The 19,665-nt window shown below is 35.8% G+C and overlaps 1 protein-coding gene across 1 annotated transcript in view; it reads right to left on the bottom strand.

The window, feature by feature from the left end:
- The window catches only part of LOC149794917 (uncharacterized), a 109,966-nt gene that overhangs the window by 65,958 nt on the left and 24,343 nt on the right, over positions 1-19,665 (bottom strand). Inside the window, exons 10-13 of the mRNA XM_089963731.1 lie at positions 15,383-15,449; positions 14,271-14,409; positions 5,835-5,940; positions 582-647 (exon numbers count right to left, since the gene is read on the bottom strand). Of these exons, the coding sequence (XP_089819857.1) occupies positions 582-647; positions 5,835-5,940; positions 14,271-14,409; positions 15,383-15,449 (378 nt within the window). The remainder of the gene's footprint in view (positions 1-581; positions 648-5,834; positions 5,941-14,270; positions 14,410-15,382; positions 15,450-19,665) is intronic.

Below are 19,665 nucleotides of genomic sequence, written 5' to 3'. Positions count from 1 at the left end.
ATCAACAGATACAGTGTGTACAATATATAATTAAAAGTCCCTTTAAATCAACAATCAACAGATACAGTGTATGTACAATATATATAAGTCCCTTTAAATCAACAATCAACAGATACAGTGTATGTACACTATATAACTGAAAGTCCCTTTAAATCAACAGTCAATATACACAGTGTATGTACACTATATAACTGAAAGTCCATTTAAATAAACAATCAATAGATTCAGTGTATGTACAACATGTAACTGAAAGTCCCTTTAAATCAACAATCAACAGAAACAGTGTATGTACACTATATAATTGAAAGTCCCTTTAAATCAACAATCAATAGATACAGTGTATGTACAACATGTAATTGAAAGTCCCTTTAAATCAACAATCAACAGATACAATGTATGTACAGTATATAATTGAAAGTCCCTTTAAATCAGAGTTCTCAAACACGTGGCCCGTGTGTATGTGGCCTGCAAAGCCATATCCTGATACAGTGTATGTACAATATATAATTGAAAGTCCCTTTAAATCAACAATCAACAGATACAGTGTATGTACAATATATAATTGAAAGTCAGATACTTACATTATCAAATCTGTCAATATTCATCTCCGTTAGTAGGTCATCTCCCATTGGTCGAACTCTTTGTCCCTGTCACAATATTAAATGCACGTTTAGAATATGACAACAGGTCTTGTTTATTAGTTCAAATTATGCCTTGTATTCCCAGACTTTTGTTAAAATGAAGCTCAAAGTCCAAATATTTTCCAGCTTTAATTATCAGTATGTAACAATCAAAGAACTTCCTGAAACTTCATGATTCTGGAACTGTTTGCATACTAATTTCAATGATCTATACATACTCAATGAATAAAACTTTCAAAGTTAGCACAAGAACTTTCCAAGTACATGTGTAATTGTCAAATATTATCATACCCCCAAAAATGTCTAAGTACAACACAAAATGAGCATGTTGTTGAAGTTTTCATTTTATATATTGACCTTAGTCTTCTACATTATTTATAAGCAATTTCCTTCTCATAAATTCTTTTCTTTTCAAACTTATAAATATATAAATATATTCAAAATTGTGCATTTTTTCAAGTTCTTATGCTAATTTATTCCCCAAAATCATTTATAGAATCTCAAAAATACATTACCCTAGTGGATCATAAAAATCATTGAAAAACAGGACATGCCTCTGTGTATGTGTGTGTGTAGATGTGTGCATATGCACACACACATTTTTAGCAAAAGCTATGTTATAAAAATGATAAAACCTTGAACAAATGTTTTAGGTTTGTGCCTCCTTTCATTAATGTTCAGTTATTAATCTTACCAATTTACAACAAAGTTATCGTATGGACCCATCACGCAATGTATTTTTTAAACAAAAACTGTATTTGTTTTCCAAACGCAAATATGGCATCTACATGCCTGCATATCAATTCCCATTGGGTCCATATATAGATAATATGTGCAAATATGATGGAATCAAGATGAACTTGTTGGTATATTAAAGATATTAAGTCTGCTGGACTCATTTGACTCTGAAAACTCATTGTCGACATACATTTTCAAAAAGTATCAATGATGCTGTTGGACTCATTTGACTGAAAACTCATTGTCCACATACATTTTCAAAAAGTATCAAGGATACTGTTGGACTCATTTGACTCTGAAAACTCATTGTTCACATACATTTTAAAAAAGAACTGTTGGACTCATCTGACTCAGAAAACTCATTGTCCACATAAATTTTCAAAAAGTGTCAAGGATACTTTTGGACTCATTTGACTGAAAACTCATTGTCCACATACATTTTAAAAAAGTATCAATGATACTGTTGGGCTCATTTGACTCTGAAAACAGTAGAATGTGAATTTCGGTCTTGAATCCTGGTCTGTTCACCCTCCCTGCTGCTAAAACTCATTGTCCGCATACATTTTCAAAAAGTATCAAGGATACTGTTGGACTCATTTGACTCTGAAAACGTATAGTCCACATACATTTTCAAAGTGTAGTTATGATGACAATGTGGTAATCATCTGTATGTGTGGTGTTATTTTTTTTACTACAACCATGAATTCTCTTATAAAGGGGTAAATAGTCAAATATACAAACACTGTGACAATTTACAATGACATTCCAATATATTTTCCAAAGTAACTTCAAAATCATAGCAGAAAAAGCACATGATATGTGTGACTGACTTTATATAGTGAGTCACTGTCGGGGGAATGTGGGACAGTACCTGGGAAGGGGCAATAAGAAGGTGAGGAAGGAGAGTTGGTGATTAAAATCTGCAGGGGGAAAATGTCAGGATAAGTGACTGAAAGAAACTGCACTTGCTCTAGTTGTGATTGAATACAAATTAGAGATAAATTAATTTTTTAACATGTCTAGTGTTATTGGCCATACTCGTGTTTATCCAGCTATTGCTCTATGTGATAACACTGAGTGGAAATAATCAATTTATGTCAATCAATGCCTGTTAATCTGACTTACCAAGTTAAATATTTTTTCAGTGGGACCAGTCTGTGATAGACTTTATGTCACTATGAAATGGGCTGATAGACTGTAGCATGCAATAAATTATATTTGTTTCCACATCATATGTATCAAACTGTTGGGCTCATTTGACTCTGAAAACAGTAGAATGTGAATTTCGGTCTCGAATCCTGGTCTGTTCACCCTCCCTGCTGCTAAAACTCATTGTCCGCATACATTTTCAAAAAGTATCAATGATACTGTTGGGCTCATTTGACTCTGACTTACCAAGTTAAATATTTATTCAGTGGGACCAGTCTGTGATAGACTTTATGTCACTATGAAATGGGCTGATAGACTGTAGCATGCAATAAATTATATTTGTTTCCACATCATATGTATCAAACTGGAAGGCATGAACCCAAACCCCTAGACCATTAAGGGCAGAGCGATAAATGTTTAGCTGGGCACCAGATTAATATTCAGGGCAGATTGATGCTTGCCTCACTGGGTATTGTATGGTAGTCTGCTTTTGTAGAAGTAATGCTTACTGCACAACTTGAAATGACAGGATTCTTACATGTCATTGATATGATATGCCATTTACCCAAGCATATCACAGCATTATGATGGGATTGGATATAAAATGACATGGTTTGTGACTTCTCTTATTTAACAATAAAAAGGAAAATTTTCTATACAACTTTAATATTCACAATAACAGGTTTATGAATGAAAAAAAGTAAACAAAATGTACTGATGACTTGGAAATTTGAGTTATTTACCACCTGCACAAATAGGCTGCTACACTGTTTTTCTTGTGGAAAAACTGGTGATCTAAGTGACTGTGACACATTAAAAAAACTGGTGATCTCAATGACTGTGATACTCTAACAAACTGGTGATCTCAATGACTGTGACACACTAAAAAATGTGATCTTGATGACTGTGACACTAAAAAACTGGTGATCTCAATAAATGTGACACACTAAAACACTGGTAATCTTAATAACGGTAACACACAAAAAAAAAACTGGTGATCTCAATAACTGTGACACACTAAAAAACCGGTAATCTTAATAACGGTAACACACACAAAAAAACTGGTGATCTCAATAACTGTGACACACTAAAACTTTACACCTCAGAATACCCATTTTCTTTCTGCATTTAATAAGAGTCACTGATCTTTAAGCTGAGAAATTTGATGAATTAGTTCAAAAATCCTTCAGCTATTATTTTATTGACAATTATATATTTCCCATACTTTTTTATGTACTGACATTTACTGGGGACAGATATCAAACTGAAAGTTATGAAAGAACAAGAGTCCCTTGAAGTGTGTGGGTGTACATGTGATTTAGATTTTTAACGTAGCTTTACTTTTCAGTCATAAAGCTATGATGTCTGCAGTGTGGCAGTTTATAGTGATGTCTAGCACCAGGGCATCATGCTGCAGACACATACGATGATGTCCCACCCAGTCACATCTTGACACCAGGCCAACCAGTCCCAACACTAACCTCCTAATGCTGAGTACCTAGTGAGGCAGCTGTTAGTACCATTTTTACAAGTCGTTGGTATGACCTGACCGGGGTTCGAACCCACGACCTCCTGCATCCAAGGTGGATGCTCTAACCATTAGGCCACCAGAGTGGTCCCCTCAAGGGACTCAAGCTCTATTGGATGAAAGGAATTTAAAGAAATTCATGATAATAACATATATTCCTTTTAACTGCTGAAAGTTGAACCATCTTTTGAATATTCTTCAGTGATAAAAACATTTTCAAATTAGCAGCTGTGGTATTCTGGTTTTCATTCAGAAAAGTAGCAGTAACAAGATTTTTTCAAGATGGCTGGTGTAATGGCACCATTTTTATACAACACCAACTAGATTTCATGAAAAGTCTTTCAGTGAAAACCCTATGTTGATATAACCAACCATTCTGGATGAGTAGCGGTAACAATATTCTGATGATGACCACCATGGTGGTCACATTGGATATGTGAAAGCTCCATTTTCAATCAGGACCAACTAAAAGTCTTTAATTGAAAACCCCATGTCAATATGATCATTCAGGTATGGGGAGTATTGATACTAAGATTTTCAAATTGGCTGTCATTGGTGCCATATAGAACTTCAAATCTGCACCATTTCATGTACAAGGTTCCTGCAATCTTAATAAAACAGATTTAATGACTTTTCCATAACTTTTCTAGGGCCATTTCACAAAACTCCAGCACCACAATATCTTACATTCTCTAGTAAATTAATATAAACAAAGACCAACTGAATTGTTTAAATGAACCAAATGGAAATCATGTGAGATCTACATTAATGGACCTTACTCTTGTTATATGAAATAAAACCATTTATTGATTGTATTGATTTCCAAAAGATACTGTAGCTGTGTGGCTGGTTCAAATTTGTTGTCTATTAATGACCCACACCTTAAAAGATTATGACATAAGTAGTTGGTACTGAGGTGAGGACAGAGGCATGGTTGGTAGCATCCAAACCCTTTGAGGAATGTTCATTTTGGATCTGACAGTGGTTTCGACTTAAATCATTACTGTCCATCCAAACACAGATCTCACATGCTTGCTTTGACAGGCATTGTGCACAAGACTGCTGATTATTTTCAAACTGCCTAAATGTTTTATATGCCCAGCATCTGATCCTGCCCTAGTTACCAATAATAAATGTGTACGTGTGTGTGTGTGATTTGGATTTTTAATGTAGCTTTAACAATTTTTCAGTCATATCACTAAGATGTCTGCAGTGTAGCAGTTTATAGTGATGCCTAACATTGGGGCATCATGTTGCAGACATGTAGCATGATGTCCCACCCAGTCAAAATATCCTGACACCAGGCAGACCAGTCCTAACACTAGCCTCTTAATGCTAAGCGAGGCAGCTGTTAGTACTATTTTTGTAAGTTTTTGGCATGACTCAGCTGGGGATTGAACTCACGACCTAAAGTATCTGAAGAAGATGCTCTCACCAATGGGCCACCGGAGCGGTCACTAATAAATGAGAACAAGCAATGGCATACACAGCCAAAATAAGTCTTGATTTCTATAAAACTACAGTGAAGTGGATGCCAAGATATGGAATAAAAGCTAAATAGAAACATGATAAATGATAATTTGGTGACAATCACTATCCAAGAGAAGGTCATTCTCATGTGACCTAAATCATTGTTGATATTTCAGCACTTTTATTGCTAAAACAAAAATGTGGAGGTTAACATATTTATTTGCTTGGGAGGTGCTGAAACACATTAGAAGGACTCCTATATTATGATTCGGAAATGTAATTTAAAAAGAATGAACAAGATTACACACCTGATGATCTTGTTGTACTGGTGCTGGGTCTATCGGATGGAACATGCGGAAACGATTCCGTAAAATCCTTGCTTGTTCTGTCAAACTCTGCTGTATTCCATCATCACTAGTGGCAAATGAAAATGAAGATGGTATTTGTCAATCACTAGTTATGATGAGTCACATAAATTATTTACTCAAAATACAAGTTGTAAAATTAGGAAGAAAAACCAAGTCTTTCACAAATATTGAAGTAATAATCTTATCTTATTTTAGAAAGTTTCCATGAACATATATTAATATGGAGAATTTTGGTAAAGTTTGGTAGCATTTTAAAAATGATCCAAGAAAAGTGGTTTATTCATCAATTTTTTCGACAAAAAAATGGAACAGAACTCAGTGGTACTTCTGTTGACAATTTTAAGAATATAGTCAACTATCACAAATAAATGTAACAGAATAGATGCTCATGGCCTGCATGTCTAACCTACCCTCAAAATGTCAGAAACCGGTGTTATACACATCAAGATGTATATAGCATACTAAGTAACATGACATTGTGGACAACATAACTTGAGAAACTAATGAGGTAAAAAGCTTTAACACTGACGTTAATCTAGCTTGTGGACATAAGTACAAATGGATATGTGAATGGCTGTACAAGACAAGCACATGGATACAAATGTGATTCCCATGTTGAGCTTCCACTTATGGCCATTTAAAAAAAATCAACACTTGAACCAATTTTTTTAAAACGTCAATATATACACAAGGAAACTTAAGTTAACTGTATGCAATATACACATCTGTAAGGACTTTTGCGACATCCAAAATGTCAAACTTTGTACTATACACTGGGAAGAGACATTAAATTAATAATAACAAGTATAATAGCAACAGATAAAATACACACAATGGAATGAACATATTAAACTTGTGCTGCTGTTGGTTGAAAACGAGTGTAGTTCAGTGATATATGCCAACATTTTATTCTTGCACTGGCTGTAAAACACTCACCTGATATGAACTATGCTTAGGGCTGTTCCAGTAAAATATATACACCCGTAGGGAAGACACTTTCAAATTCAACCAACCCACAACAGAAGCAATTAAAAAAAAAATATGATCCACTATCAGATATCTTTAAAAAAAAAACACTTCCCCCTACAGAAGCATATTTTTAAAACATAATTTCTGGATCTGGGTTAGTGGGCAGTAGAAGCAATTTTAATATTGGGTTGGGGATAGAAGCGATTTAAATGACAGCTGGCTGGAGGTAATCTACTGAATTCTTATAGGTCATATAATCTACTGCATACTTTTATTTGCATCTATTCATTATAATCAATCGTTTGTCCTTTTGTTTGTTTGTCTGTCAGCCATGTATGTCTCTGATACTGTGAAATCACACATTTTCATGATGGCTTATTATTTGTAGATGTCATTGATCAGTCCCTTAATACTTACTAATTTAACGTCCATGAATACAGATTTTATAATAGGGATTTCTATTCTAATATAGAAGTCATGAATTTGTATCTTTACTAAACTGTAGTTTTTCTAAAGTGATCACTATGTTTTGCTATTTTTCTTTGTTCTCAGGCATGCTGCTTTTGATTAGAATAATAGCTAAATCTTGTGTTGCTTTAAATGTGTGCTCAGATTCTATGATTCCTTGTTATTATTTTTTCAATAAATGTTTTGGTAAACTTATAATACATGATTTGTCAGAAAAAAAAAACATTAATGCCTGTGGAAGTGATGTTGCATTATTTCTGCCTACTTTTACACTATATCATTTCTTGTAAGAACATATAGTTCATTTACCTATGACTTATTTTTATGCTTGTTGCAAGACTAATATAAAGTTAAAAAAAAAAACAAAAGAAATATAGCAAGTCAAACATTTTTATTTCATTAATTAGATTTTTAAAAATGGATGAAAGTCAAGGAATCATTTTTCCCAGAGTTCTCATAAAATCAATGTCACTGCATTTAACTGTATTGTCAACAGCATCATTATCACTGATGGCCTAGCAGTAACATTCTGCACTTTCAATCCAGTTGTCACAGGTTCTATCTCCAACTTCTAGTCTTTCATATGAGACTTACAGCTATGGCCTGAGGGGATTTCATGGCAGAGTGGTATAAGATGCTTGTCTTGTGATACAGATCTGAGGGGCTTCCATGGCCAAATCGTACAAGATGCTTGTCACGTGATTACTTGCCTCCAATGTGTAAATGAGAATGTTGTCAGTTACTTGTGGAAAGTCAGTGGTTCTACATAAGTGGTGTTTGGTGTCTCAAAAGTACTTGGATTTTCTTCAGCAATAAAACTGGCTGCCATATATATAGATTCTCTTCATCTGAAAATGGTGTAAAGGCCACAATGATCTACCGAAACCCGAGATCTCATGTCTAAATGAATTCAGCTATTGGAGATAAACATCAAATCAACAGAGGCTCCATGTGCCCAAGTATACTAAGGTGCTTGCTTTTACATCACTTGCACATCTCACAGAGTGAGTCTTTGTCACAGATCAACCAATTTGGGTTGGTGGTCTTTCGGGGTTCTTCCTCCACCTTATATATTGTTAAACCCCTCGCCCCCCAAAAAAACCAAACCAAACTAAATCAACCGACTAATCTACTGTGGCAACAGCAGCAAAGATACTAGTCCATCATTTCTGCCACAGCGGTATGAGTTTATAAATTTTGACTTTTGTAGACCTTTGAATATCATAAGTTATGCCTTTCTGACAGTTACCAAAAAGTCATCATCAGTTGGTACAAATGGAAATTTCATGGTGAGCATATGAGATGAAGAAGTCTTAAGCAATCCTGTATCACACGCTGCCGAAAAGTTTACATTTTAGTTCACATAAAGTTTCTCTGACAATGTCCATTGTTCCAACTAGACCTGTTATAACTTAAGCTATATTCACCGATATCTGGAGATATGCAACTGTAATAAATATTTGTAACAAAGTATGAGAATACATCAATGTTTTACAATGATGCATTTGAACTGAGCAACAACCAGAATCAACAAACCGAGAAATAAAATTATTCACATCTCTCAGGCAGAAGTACAGTGTATACAGTAATCATAATCTACCAAATTTGCCAATTTATTTTCCAACCATACTGATTCAGTGGACATAATCACCAGAATGGACAGAAACAGACCAGAACAGATATAACCAGAAGGTAAAAATCAATTTGATACATCTTTTAAATAGCTAAATTCACATTGGTTTAGTTAACTGTGCACCCTTTATTGTCTTCACTTTGATATAATTTCTTGCTGAAGCTGAGAAAATAATGTTGCACAAATAAAAAAAGAGGCACACTTTTACTGATTATTGTTTTATTATACTTCTCTATTCCAGCCTGTTCTTATGATCTTATCCCCCCATATACTGTTTTTCTTGTTTATGATAAGCATTAAAAATTTTCACTTACTTTTCCTACTACAATACTAATTGTTTGTGAATATGCATATCAATGTGAAATGTAATGGGGAGATTAAATCCAAGATTGAAAATCTCTACATTTCTGGATGTATTCTGCTTGGATTCCAAGTTTCTGCACAAAACTCAAGAATTCAGGACTCGCTGTACTAATTCAGTTGACCACTCCGGTGGCCTAGTGGTAAGAGTGTCCTTCTCGGATGTGGGAGGTCATGGGTTTGATCCCCGGTCGAGTCATACCAAAGACTTACAAAATGGTACTAACAGCTCCCTCGCTTGGCGCTCAGCATTAAGAGGTTAGTACTAGGACTGGTCGGACTGGTGTCAGGATAATGTGACTGGGTGGGACATCATGTTACATGTCTGCGGCATGATGCCCCAGTGCTAGACATCACTAAAAACTGTCACACTGCAGACATCGTCACGATATGACTGAAAAATTGTTAAAGCTACATTAAAAATATAAAAAACACAAACACATACACACTAATTCAGTTCCCACTGTAAACCGGTGCAAACACCATGGTATTAAAATTCAATAACTTAAAATTTTGAGTGCTCATGATCAAATTTGTATTAGTATAGACACATCTATGGCAACAGCTTTTGTGAAAAGAAAACCAAAGCACCATTTTCTGGACCTACACAAATTTGAAATGTGTGCTTTCCATACTGCACCAAAGAGTTGGCTGCTGATTTCAGTAAAGAGTCTTCCAAACTCAGGTCTGTAGAGGGACTGAAATTATGTTAATAAAACAATGTCCCTCAACTTTTTCAGTTACAAGTAGGACAAACTCTCAAATGGTTCTTTTTATTAAAATCTTACTTTCATTATCAACTAATCAGGGACAGTCCAACCCAAATATACTCTATTTTGTCTTCACTGATTTATAGTATGGTTCTCATTCTTTCATATCTGTAGTGATGTGAGTCCTTCAACAACTCTCAATGGTTGTAAGTCTTTTTTGACAATGCTGACCAGATATTGTAGGATAATGTTCAAGTAACAGAAATACCATGGGATAACCAGAGACTAATAAAATCAAATAAAAAAGTCAAGTTATCTCCCCTGCAGGGATGCTACCAGGATTTCAGGATTTACTCTAAGTTTTGTGTGTGTGTGATCTCCAATGAGGAAGTGGTGGTAGGAGGAATAACCCTTGTTAAATATCTCACTAACACTTAAATATCTGTCACTCTTTCTTACTGTTCCACTCTGTCAAGGCTCTACTCAAATCAAAATACTCAAAGAGATGTCCTCTCTAGTTGTATAGCGATTATTATTACTATGATGTCATCGGGCATGGTCTCATGGTTGTGATGAGGTCTTGGCTGTGATGGCAGAAAGACCAAATGCTTACTCCATATTTGACAGCTAATTACAATGTTGTCAAAAGAATTAATTTTTTTTCGAACAATTCAGTTGGACTCGGATTATATACTTGATTCATAGTAAATGAAAAGGTTCTAAAATTGATGTTTATTTTGGAGCCATGTTCCTCCATCACATTCAGGATTTGAATATAACAAAGGTGAAATTAGTACAGTTGCATTCTAAATTACTATCATGGCTACCTCAAATGTTATATAATGTGAGACTTAAATGCCAGAACTCATAGCTTCAGTGATTTTTGGGTTAAAAAATGAATTCCATCTCAAGCAACTCAATTTGGTGCAGATTACATTGTTTTTTTAATGATACTGTGAGAATTCTTGATGTGTAAAAACTGCACAAGAAACGTACAACATCAGATCAGAAAATTAATACCACTGGGAAAATATTGATAGGAATATGCAGAAATAATAATATTATTGTTTAAATGGAATATGTGGTGTCAATACGAGTGCTGGTTCTACAACTTTGCAAAATACATCTTGTATAACTATTCTGTTGTTTCTAAAAACATTGTAATGTGGAAATAATTTCTGCACACATAAAGTTGACCCACTTTTTACTTTAGTCCCCTGCTAATTAATAGTTTTAGATTTTACAACAAAACTAAGTACATTTTACCTTTTGACAATGATACATGATTACAAATATTTAGATTGCAAGAAAATAGAAGTTACAATTTTTTTTAAATACTGGTACCAGTAAAACTAAAGGAGATGGTAAAAAAGAATCAGGATGAACAGATTAGTAGTGTAGTAAAGAATCCATATATCAGAATGACTTCAAGTATTTTGTTATCAATTTCATCATTAGTTAATTACACTGCTTCAAAATGTTGTGTACTAGATAATATTAATCCAATTTGTAATACAAATACCAAATGATGGCTTGGAACTAAGTGCCAAAAGGTCTGCAGAAAATATCACCATGATCAAAATATACATGGGAAGAACCAAACACCAACAGGACCAATTTTATCCAATTTGCTTTGAGTTTACACAGATCAGTCAGTCTTTTATATTTAATGTCCTTTAATTTTTGCACATAGAGAGCATGTACTTTATTTGGTAATACATCTGCATGATATGAAAGTTTGTCTCTTTATTCTTTTGTTGCCATAGTGGTTCTGCCAACTAGAGATCTACAAACACGTAATTATGTTCTCTGATGTTCCCTATGATCATTAATCTGTTCATTGTTTCTGAATTTAATATGATCCTCCTCCTCTGTGCATGAATTTTATTCTGTGCTGAGAATTCCTTTCTTTGCCTGCTGTCTGAAACACATATGCATGACTAGCTTGAACAAGCTACTGTTCTTTATGGTTGTGCAATTTTCAACACCTCACAGGTATGGCCCCATGGGTATTCTCTCTTGGATATCTCTGTTCCAAAAAGAAGTTTTCCAGAGGTCTAACTAGGATTTTAAAACTAGGAGTCCAGGACTCCCATTTTGGTAAAAATAGGAGTCCTACCAGCAAAAGCTGCAGTCCCCTCCCAGAAAACTATGCAAATGATAAGAACTATTGGTTGCCGTTGAGTTTAATTTCTACATTCTTTATAACACTGACACAGCTCTTATTTGTCCAACACAGTCTGAATTTTGTCGATCTAAGGAAGATCTTATTCAAAGCACTAAGCTAGGCATCACACACTTTCTTACACTTGGCTACTGTCCCATCCAAACTACCAGTTCTAGCAACTTTAGCACTCTCCTGAATCTTGCTACAATCTTCATCAGTTTGCCGTTGAACCCCAAAATACTCATTCAAGTCTAAATCTCAACATGTAATGATTCCGAGGTCACATGCACTGCTTATTCCGCTACACTTGGAAATGAACACAATAATGAAAGCTACAGTTCGTTTATTTGATGTATTGTTATAAATGACCACATGTACATCTCTGGGTCTTTCTGCCTCTGAATTCAAGCACTGTAAATATCAGTAGATTTTCCCACCCAGCTGCCAGTCAAAGCCTTTGATCTTGCCGCCCAGCTATTGCAGCATGTTCTTCTGATGTACTCTTATAATGGTGACATGTACATGTGCGGGGAGCTTTCAGCCACTAAATTCTGTCATTGTAAATATCAGCACAGCTAACTGATCAACACATTTTCCCACTAAGTAGGTAGCTGAAGCAGGACTAGCAAGTCTTTGAATTACATTATTCAAATTACACCTATTACATGCATACGGAGGACTCTCGCCTAAGTGATTTTCTGCGTCCCCAATAAAAAAATTGGCTTCCAAATACCCATGATTAAGCATTTTCGAGACCTCGGAAATGCTTAACATGAACTTTGCCAAAGATTTACTTCCTTGAATCAGTGCTTTGCTGCCTCTTATGCCAGATTTTTTCACTTCCATAATGCTGTATTAGGGTTTTAAGTCCAACATTCCCATAGTCTGCTTGTTCAGACATTGGTATCTTGAATAAATATAACCGGCATATTGTCCATCCAACACGTACATCGGACTCGCAATCAATATAAATTTTGGGCTCAAAATGACACACATGGTATTACCAGTGACATTTTCCCAATGTTCAACAGACCAATATACATGAAATTCATTGTCATCATAGCTTTCACCAGCCAGTATTTGCTGACTGAAAACATCATCTGAAGACAAACCCTGTTGTAATTCAGCCATTTTGGTTTCCTGTGTGGCCCTTATTCGAAACACGCATTTGTAAAACTTCCATGATGAAAATAAGGTTAAAACTACCATAAAATGCTTGTTCCAGGGCCCAATGAACCAATAAAATTTAGTTTAACAGCCATTCATGTCAAACCAAAGTATCCAGTTATCTGGATCTCACATCAAGTGCAGCGAGACTGCTACTGGCAGCATGAATTACATCGCAAAATGTAATTTTAAAGTTAAAGTTTAATAAAAATTGCTTACTGAGCAAAGCATGTTATATCCGCAACATTGATGTAATTTGTGGAATGCGTATCACTGCTTTAAAAGTATGTGAATTTGTACAAATAATGTGCACTCACGTGTATTGGCAACATTTTCTGACCCAACGTTTTATTCATGTTAGACCACTAGGAGGGGGTTAGATGCAATTTTAAATATATATTCGGGTTTTTTCTGACAACCCCACCAGCGATTTCTCATTTTGTTAACACAACCCACAACAGAAGTGATTTTCCTAACCAACCTTCCACTGTCAGAATCAAAATAGTTTGAAACACAACCTCCTACAGAAGTTTTTTTGAAGTGCCATCCCCAGGGGGGATATATGTTTTAGTGGATCAGCCCTTAACAACAGAGGCATAAGTGTGATACACCTGGAAAATGTGTGGACTACCTTGTATATGGTAGATTACATTCACTTACAAACTCACAGCAGGATATATATCCAGGGGTTGGAACTCAAAGTCTAACATGCCAAGGTAACATAGATCTGACACCACATGTAACCTGAATATTACAGTTTAGTGGGGTGTTGTTGTAACAACAAAAAAAATCATTTTCTGTACCTATGTGAGCCACTTCTCTCATCAACATCCCCACAATACAGGAGATTCAATGTCTGCCTTGACTACCTAACAAGACAAAATGCCAATTATTATTTGTACCTGTCGGAGCCACTACTTCCATCACCTCCCCCACCTCCATCTCCTGGAACAGGGGACTCAACCACATCACCCTCGGCTGACTGACGCTGGTCCATTGGCAACTGGCCTTCACTGTCCTGGGCACTGACTCCTTCTAAGCCTGACAGAAAAAGGGAAGCTTTTCTTATGGACATTACATGGATACATTTCAGATTCATTTAATACAATGTTAAGAACAAAATGTGTTACAATTGTAAATGGCTCCATTTTACACGCTTACAAAACCACATAAGCTGTTAACTGAAACCAAGAACAATTTCTAGAGGTGAAAAAGTACTATTTAGTAATTAATACCTTTGTATTCCTACTTATTCTAAAAATAGAAAAAAGAATGAAAAACGCCTAAGACTGTCACTATAATATGACATTCACACAGTAAAACCAGAGATTCACTATCTGCCCACACAGGGGAGACAAATCAGTGTCTTATCTAAGAGATCTTAGACCTATTTGTGCCAAACTGTGATATTTTGTTTTGGACTCTTGATGCAGGCACGAAGGCCCATTATGTCAGAAAATTTTGTAAAATACCTGACTGATCAGATCTGGAAGTTTTCAATATGATGGAATCATTAAAATGAAAGGAACTACCAAGAAACTCTAAAATATGTTTCCTTCCCAAAAACGTTTCCTAGCATAACAATGTAATGATTATGTACCAAGTAAATAAACTAGCGAATCGAGGATTTAACAAAGCTATGTACTAAGTTGTCATTTACCAAGCAAGTAAACTAGCGAGTCAAGAATTTAACAAAGCTATGTCTAATTTGTCATTTACCAAGCAAGTAAACTAGCAAGTCAAGGATTTAACAAAGCTATGTACTAATTTGTCATTTACCAAGTAAGCTAGTGAGTCAAGGATTTAACAAAGCTAGCCAAATCTTGTAATTTGTTATCTCAAGCAGTTCTGATATTTTCCCAATGGCAATAAACTCCAGCCAAGCACGTGTTCATATTAGTGCTAACATCTAACATACAAAACACTATTCAAATGTTCATTTCCAGTACTAAGGTGTTTTCAAATGTCCTTTCCTAAATAAATGTGGAGAAAAAAAGAGAATTCCAGTAATTACCTGGTCTTAAGCCATTATCTTCATGGCCTGAGTCCTCTCCTGCTGCCTCTTGTCTTGTTCCTTGAACCTAAGTAAAAGACGACAAGAAATCAAAATCAAAATCAAAAGAAAACAAGTCTATCTTTTCCAGTGATTCAAATTTCCAACATTACTATAGACTATAGACTCCATTGCATGCTCGTTGTGCAAATTTTCAGCCTGATGAAAATTATATAAGAACATCAAGCCAATCATTAATATGGCCACCATGGTCCGCTCAAAGTAGTGTGAAAATATGGCAATCGAGTTTAATGAACTGTGGAGGTGTCAAGGTGATCATGCAGGCTTGGTACATCAATATTGTACTTGTTCCAATGTGTGTGGTACAAGTGTGTGAAGGAGGATGGCATCTAGCTCTTCAAAAATGGAAGACCAGAGAACTCCCTGGGTCCCAGACTTTGTCCAGCGAATAGTCCAAGATTTCCTTGATCTTTGTTGACTGTGACAGTAGAAGGCATGAGGTGTGATTGTCCTCATCCTCAATGCCTCAATGTCTGCAGAGGCCTTAACCTTGCAGGCCTGGCTCATGGATTGCAGTTGTGGGCACTTGAACAAAATCTTCAACTGCTGTTTAAAAAACTGAACTCAGTATGCTCCATCATGGGACTGGAGTGAGACAACTGATCAAACTTGTCCCTGCAATCAATGTAAGGGATGCCCTCATCAGGTGTAGCTTCCATATCTGTGTATTATACTCTAAGTGGCATTATCCATTAGCAGAATACAGTACCTATCAATAGATAAAACCAGCAACAAAGGACACTTCTAGACAGAGTGGCAGCTGGCAAACAAAATGGTATATGTCACTGGGGTGGATGGATGGACAGATGAATGGATGGATGGAAGGCCAGCTGGATGGTTGGCTGGATCGCCAACTAGGTGGCTGGCAAAAGTGGAAGAACCGATTATATGGATCCCCATACAGTTCTGCATATAACAGGATGGTGACTGGTATGCTAGACAGCTTATTGACGCAAACAATCTCTGATTACTAGTCAATATGTCTGGCCAGACGGATGGATGGACTAGCTAGTCGACAACAAGAGTGGTGCCACATAGCAAAAATAGCTGATAATACATGCCCACAAGGTCAGCATTGTACATTATGCATATAGTCAAACAGGTGTTAAAGCTATGCTTGGACATGCTGTGGACTTGCGCTTACTGAGCTGGCAAAATGTGGGAGACAAATCTTGTCAACACCAAGCCTTATTTTGACACATGATAAACATAATAAAAACTACCCCCTTTACTCACAATTGCAATGTCACCTCCTGTACTAGTCTCCTTATTTGCAACTCAAGCAGGAGCAGGACCTGGGGTGGGGTAGCACGGATGCCTCCAATATGCACCAGTTCTCCACTTCAACCTGGCCAGATGTTCAAGTCGCAAAAGGTATTGCTCCAATAATCTTAGAAATGGTAAGCGGCCTTAGTGGTATAGCACACTACACTTAGAAATGTTATGACACTAAACAGAATTTGATGATCCAGGATTTGTCTCAACAGAGGGGAGTAATCAGAACTAGTCTGCATGTCTGGTCCCTCACATTATGAACTACCATCAAAATCATGACTGCTGAAGGCAAACACATACCCTTTCCCCCGCTGATCAACAGTGCATCAATGGCCCAGGTCTATGTGTCTTGGAAATAAAGAGCCAACGGTAGGCAGTTTGGAGTTCCGCCATAGTTTGGAGTTCCGCCATGTCACAAAGAGGACTATCATCAGGTGATCCAATGGTGTGTAAACTCAATGAAAGACAGATGGATGGAGACCATTCATTATAAAGCAGCTGGCCTCTTCTCATTAATCCATGGATTAAAAATTATGCTTAATGCATGTCGGCCAAGACTTATTGTTATCTTCAAAAGTACCACATTCTGAAGTCATTTTCCACTTAAATAATATATAGAGAGAAAGACCATAATGCAACAAAAGCAAGGTGAAACAATGAGAAAATGCCTTAAAAAATATTAATGAATCAACTGTAGTGTCCACTGTTCACTTCAATAAACACAGGTGAATATAGCTGATAATTGCAACTTACTGTCTGTACAACAAGTCCAAATAAATGACCATAATAACACTAAAATGTGTCTAAATAATAAAACATTGTTAATGGATGGATTGAAAACTGTCTAAGTTGCCATTGATTCAGGAGGCATGCTGCAATGGAAGTTGCCAGTCTTGAATAAAAAGCCTAAATTAGTCAACACCCAATACATAGGTGGTCACCAAGTGGGGTAAAGTGAGGTAATATGTAAGAATTACTTCCCTTGATCTACAGCATTTACCGTATATATTGGGACATGATAAAATAATTACTTTTTTTCCAGGCCCAGAACTTATGGTGAAACTTTCTTCACCTAGGTCATGTGACCCAAGACTTAAGATACAAAATAAATTTGTATTGAATTTGCGCCCACCCACCCCACAGCACGTAGCAATAAAATAAACAAACTAAATGCTTATTTGATAATATGATGAAAGAAACTAACCTTGTATTGTTATCATTTATTCCTTTTTTTCATCATGAGCATTAGGCTTCCATACTGTAGCGTGTATCACTTATGTCCAATAATGCATGAGACATTGTTCATTGACATGAACACTGAGAAACAAGTCGTGTTTGGTTGTACTCAAAGGTTTGAATATGTTATCCAACTGAAAACTCAATCCAACTGCCATTCATGCATGACATGGTGTTAAGTGCAAAATATCCAAGACTGAATTATATCCAGGTCAACTATATGACAGTATCTCTCAAATAAAAATTATTATTTGAAAATAAATTCACTTGAGTGCAGGTGACAATCTTTTCACCAGCAAGGGTTACAAAAAGTATTATCAAAAGCAAGTTATTGCTGTGTATACTATTTACCTGCAAACAACAATGCCCATTTGTATTAATTATAACTACAGATGCCAAGCAAATAGAAGCCCGGGATTGTGAATAAACAAACTGGCAGCAAGCAGTAAACTCAATGTTTGAACTTACCAAATAGACATCAAAGACAAATATTATTTTTATTACAATGGAAGCCAACCTTGGAAGTCTTTTTTTTTTAAAGGATATCAATACAAAAGTTATTTTATTAAAAAGCAAACCAACCTCAGAAGCCAACTTTGGATTCTTTTAAGTGTGCCAATGTTTTGTTGTTGTGGCAAAAACAAAGACAGCCAAGATACAGAAGCAAAATTTGGTTCCTTTTCACCAGAATTCAAGGGAATTTTGAGAGAAAAAAATTGAAACAATGGAACATTTTTTAAAGTGATGCAATATAGTGCTTCGTGCATCGACAGCCCAGCATCATTAAGAAGACTTGGGGAAAATTAAATTATTTGATAAATTCATGAAGGCCGGAAGAGAAGATGATTTCGCAGACAATTTATTCATTAACATGGATGAAATTCTAGCATACTCTGATCTCATTCCTGGATGGATTGACGATAACATGGTGGTTAAAAGTGTCAGAATTAGCACGACTGGTGCAGATTTGTAAAAATCTGACTTTAGACCTTGCAGTTTTCACTTCAGGTGATGTGCTGCCTGTAATGATAATTTTTCACAGTATGAGAAACAAAAGAAATATTCATGCACTGAAAGAATGGATCAATCTTGTGCAGAAGAGTTGTGTTGATGAGATGCTGCTGCAGTGGATTAAAGAGTTTTATCTCAAGCACACAGTTTTATATTTTTTTAAATAAAATTTCAGTTAGATGCATTTTCCAACATTTATTTTCAAACGATTTAAAAGATGTCACACAACTTACAAATTGAAAAGTGGATGTGTCCCAGAACATGCAGTATGCACAAAAAAATTAGTTTAAAAATTAATTTGTGGTGTCCCAACAAATATAGTGTCCCAAAATACATGGTAAATATGGTATATGATGTCCAAATGAAAATAAAAATACCTGTCATCTGAGGAGGGTGGCTTTTTAGCCTTTTTGCACTCCTCTAGATGTAATAATGAAATATTCCACAGCAGCTATTTGCATGGTGAAATAATACCAATGATTTGTGAAGGAGTTGGGGGCATGCAACAATATGTCTTACGGTTATAATGTACATTAATTTTATGACTGATTATGTGAGCAACCAGGTATTTTTTTTCTGTGGTGATTGGAAATGGGACCCTGGGTCCATGAATTTAGCAAACAAATAATGTTAATGGGGGGGGGGCCAAGCTTATCAGGAATTAGGTGTTAGACTGGTCATTTGGTATTGCTTTTAATGTA

Source organism: Sinohyriopsis cumingii, chromosome 7 (assembly GCF_028554795.1).
Source record: "Sinohyriopsis cumingii isolate HCF-2022 chromosome 7, ASM2855479v2, whole genome shotgun sequence".
NCBI lineage: Eukaryota > Metazoa > Mollusca > Bivalvia > Unionida > Unionidae > Sinohyriopsis > Sinohyriopsis cumingii.
Note: the sequence above shows the minus strand (reverse complement) of the source record. Positions and strands in the feature narration are given on the sequence as shown.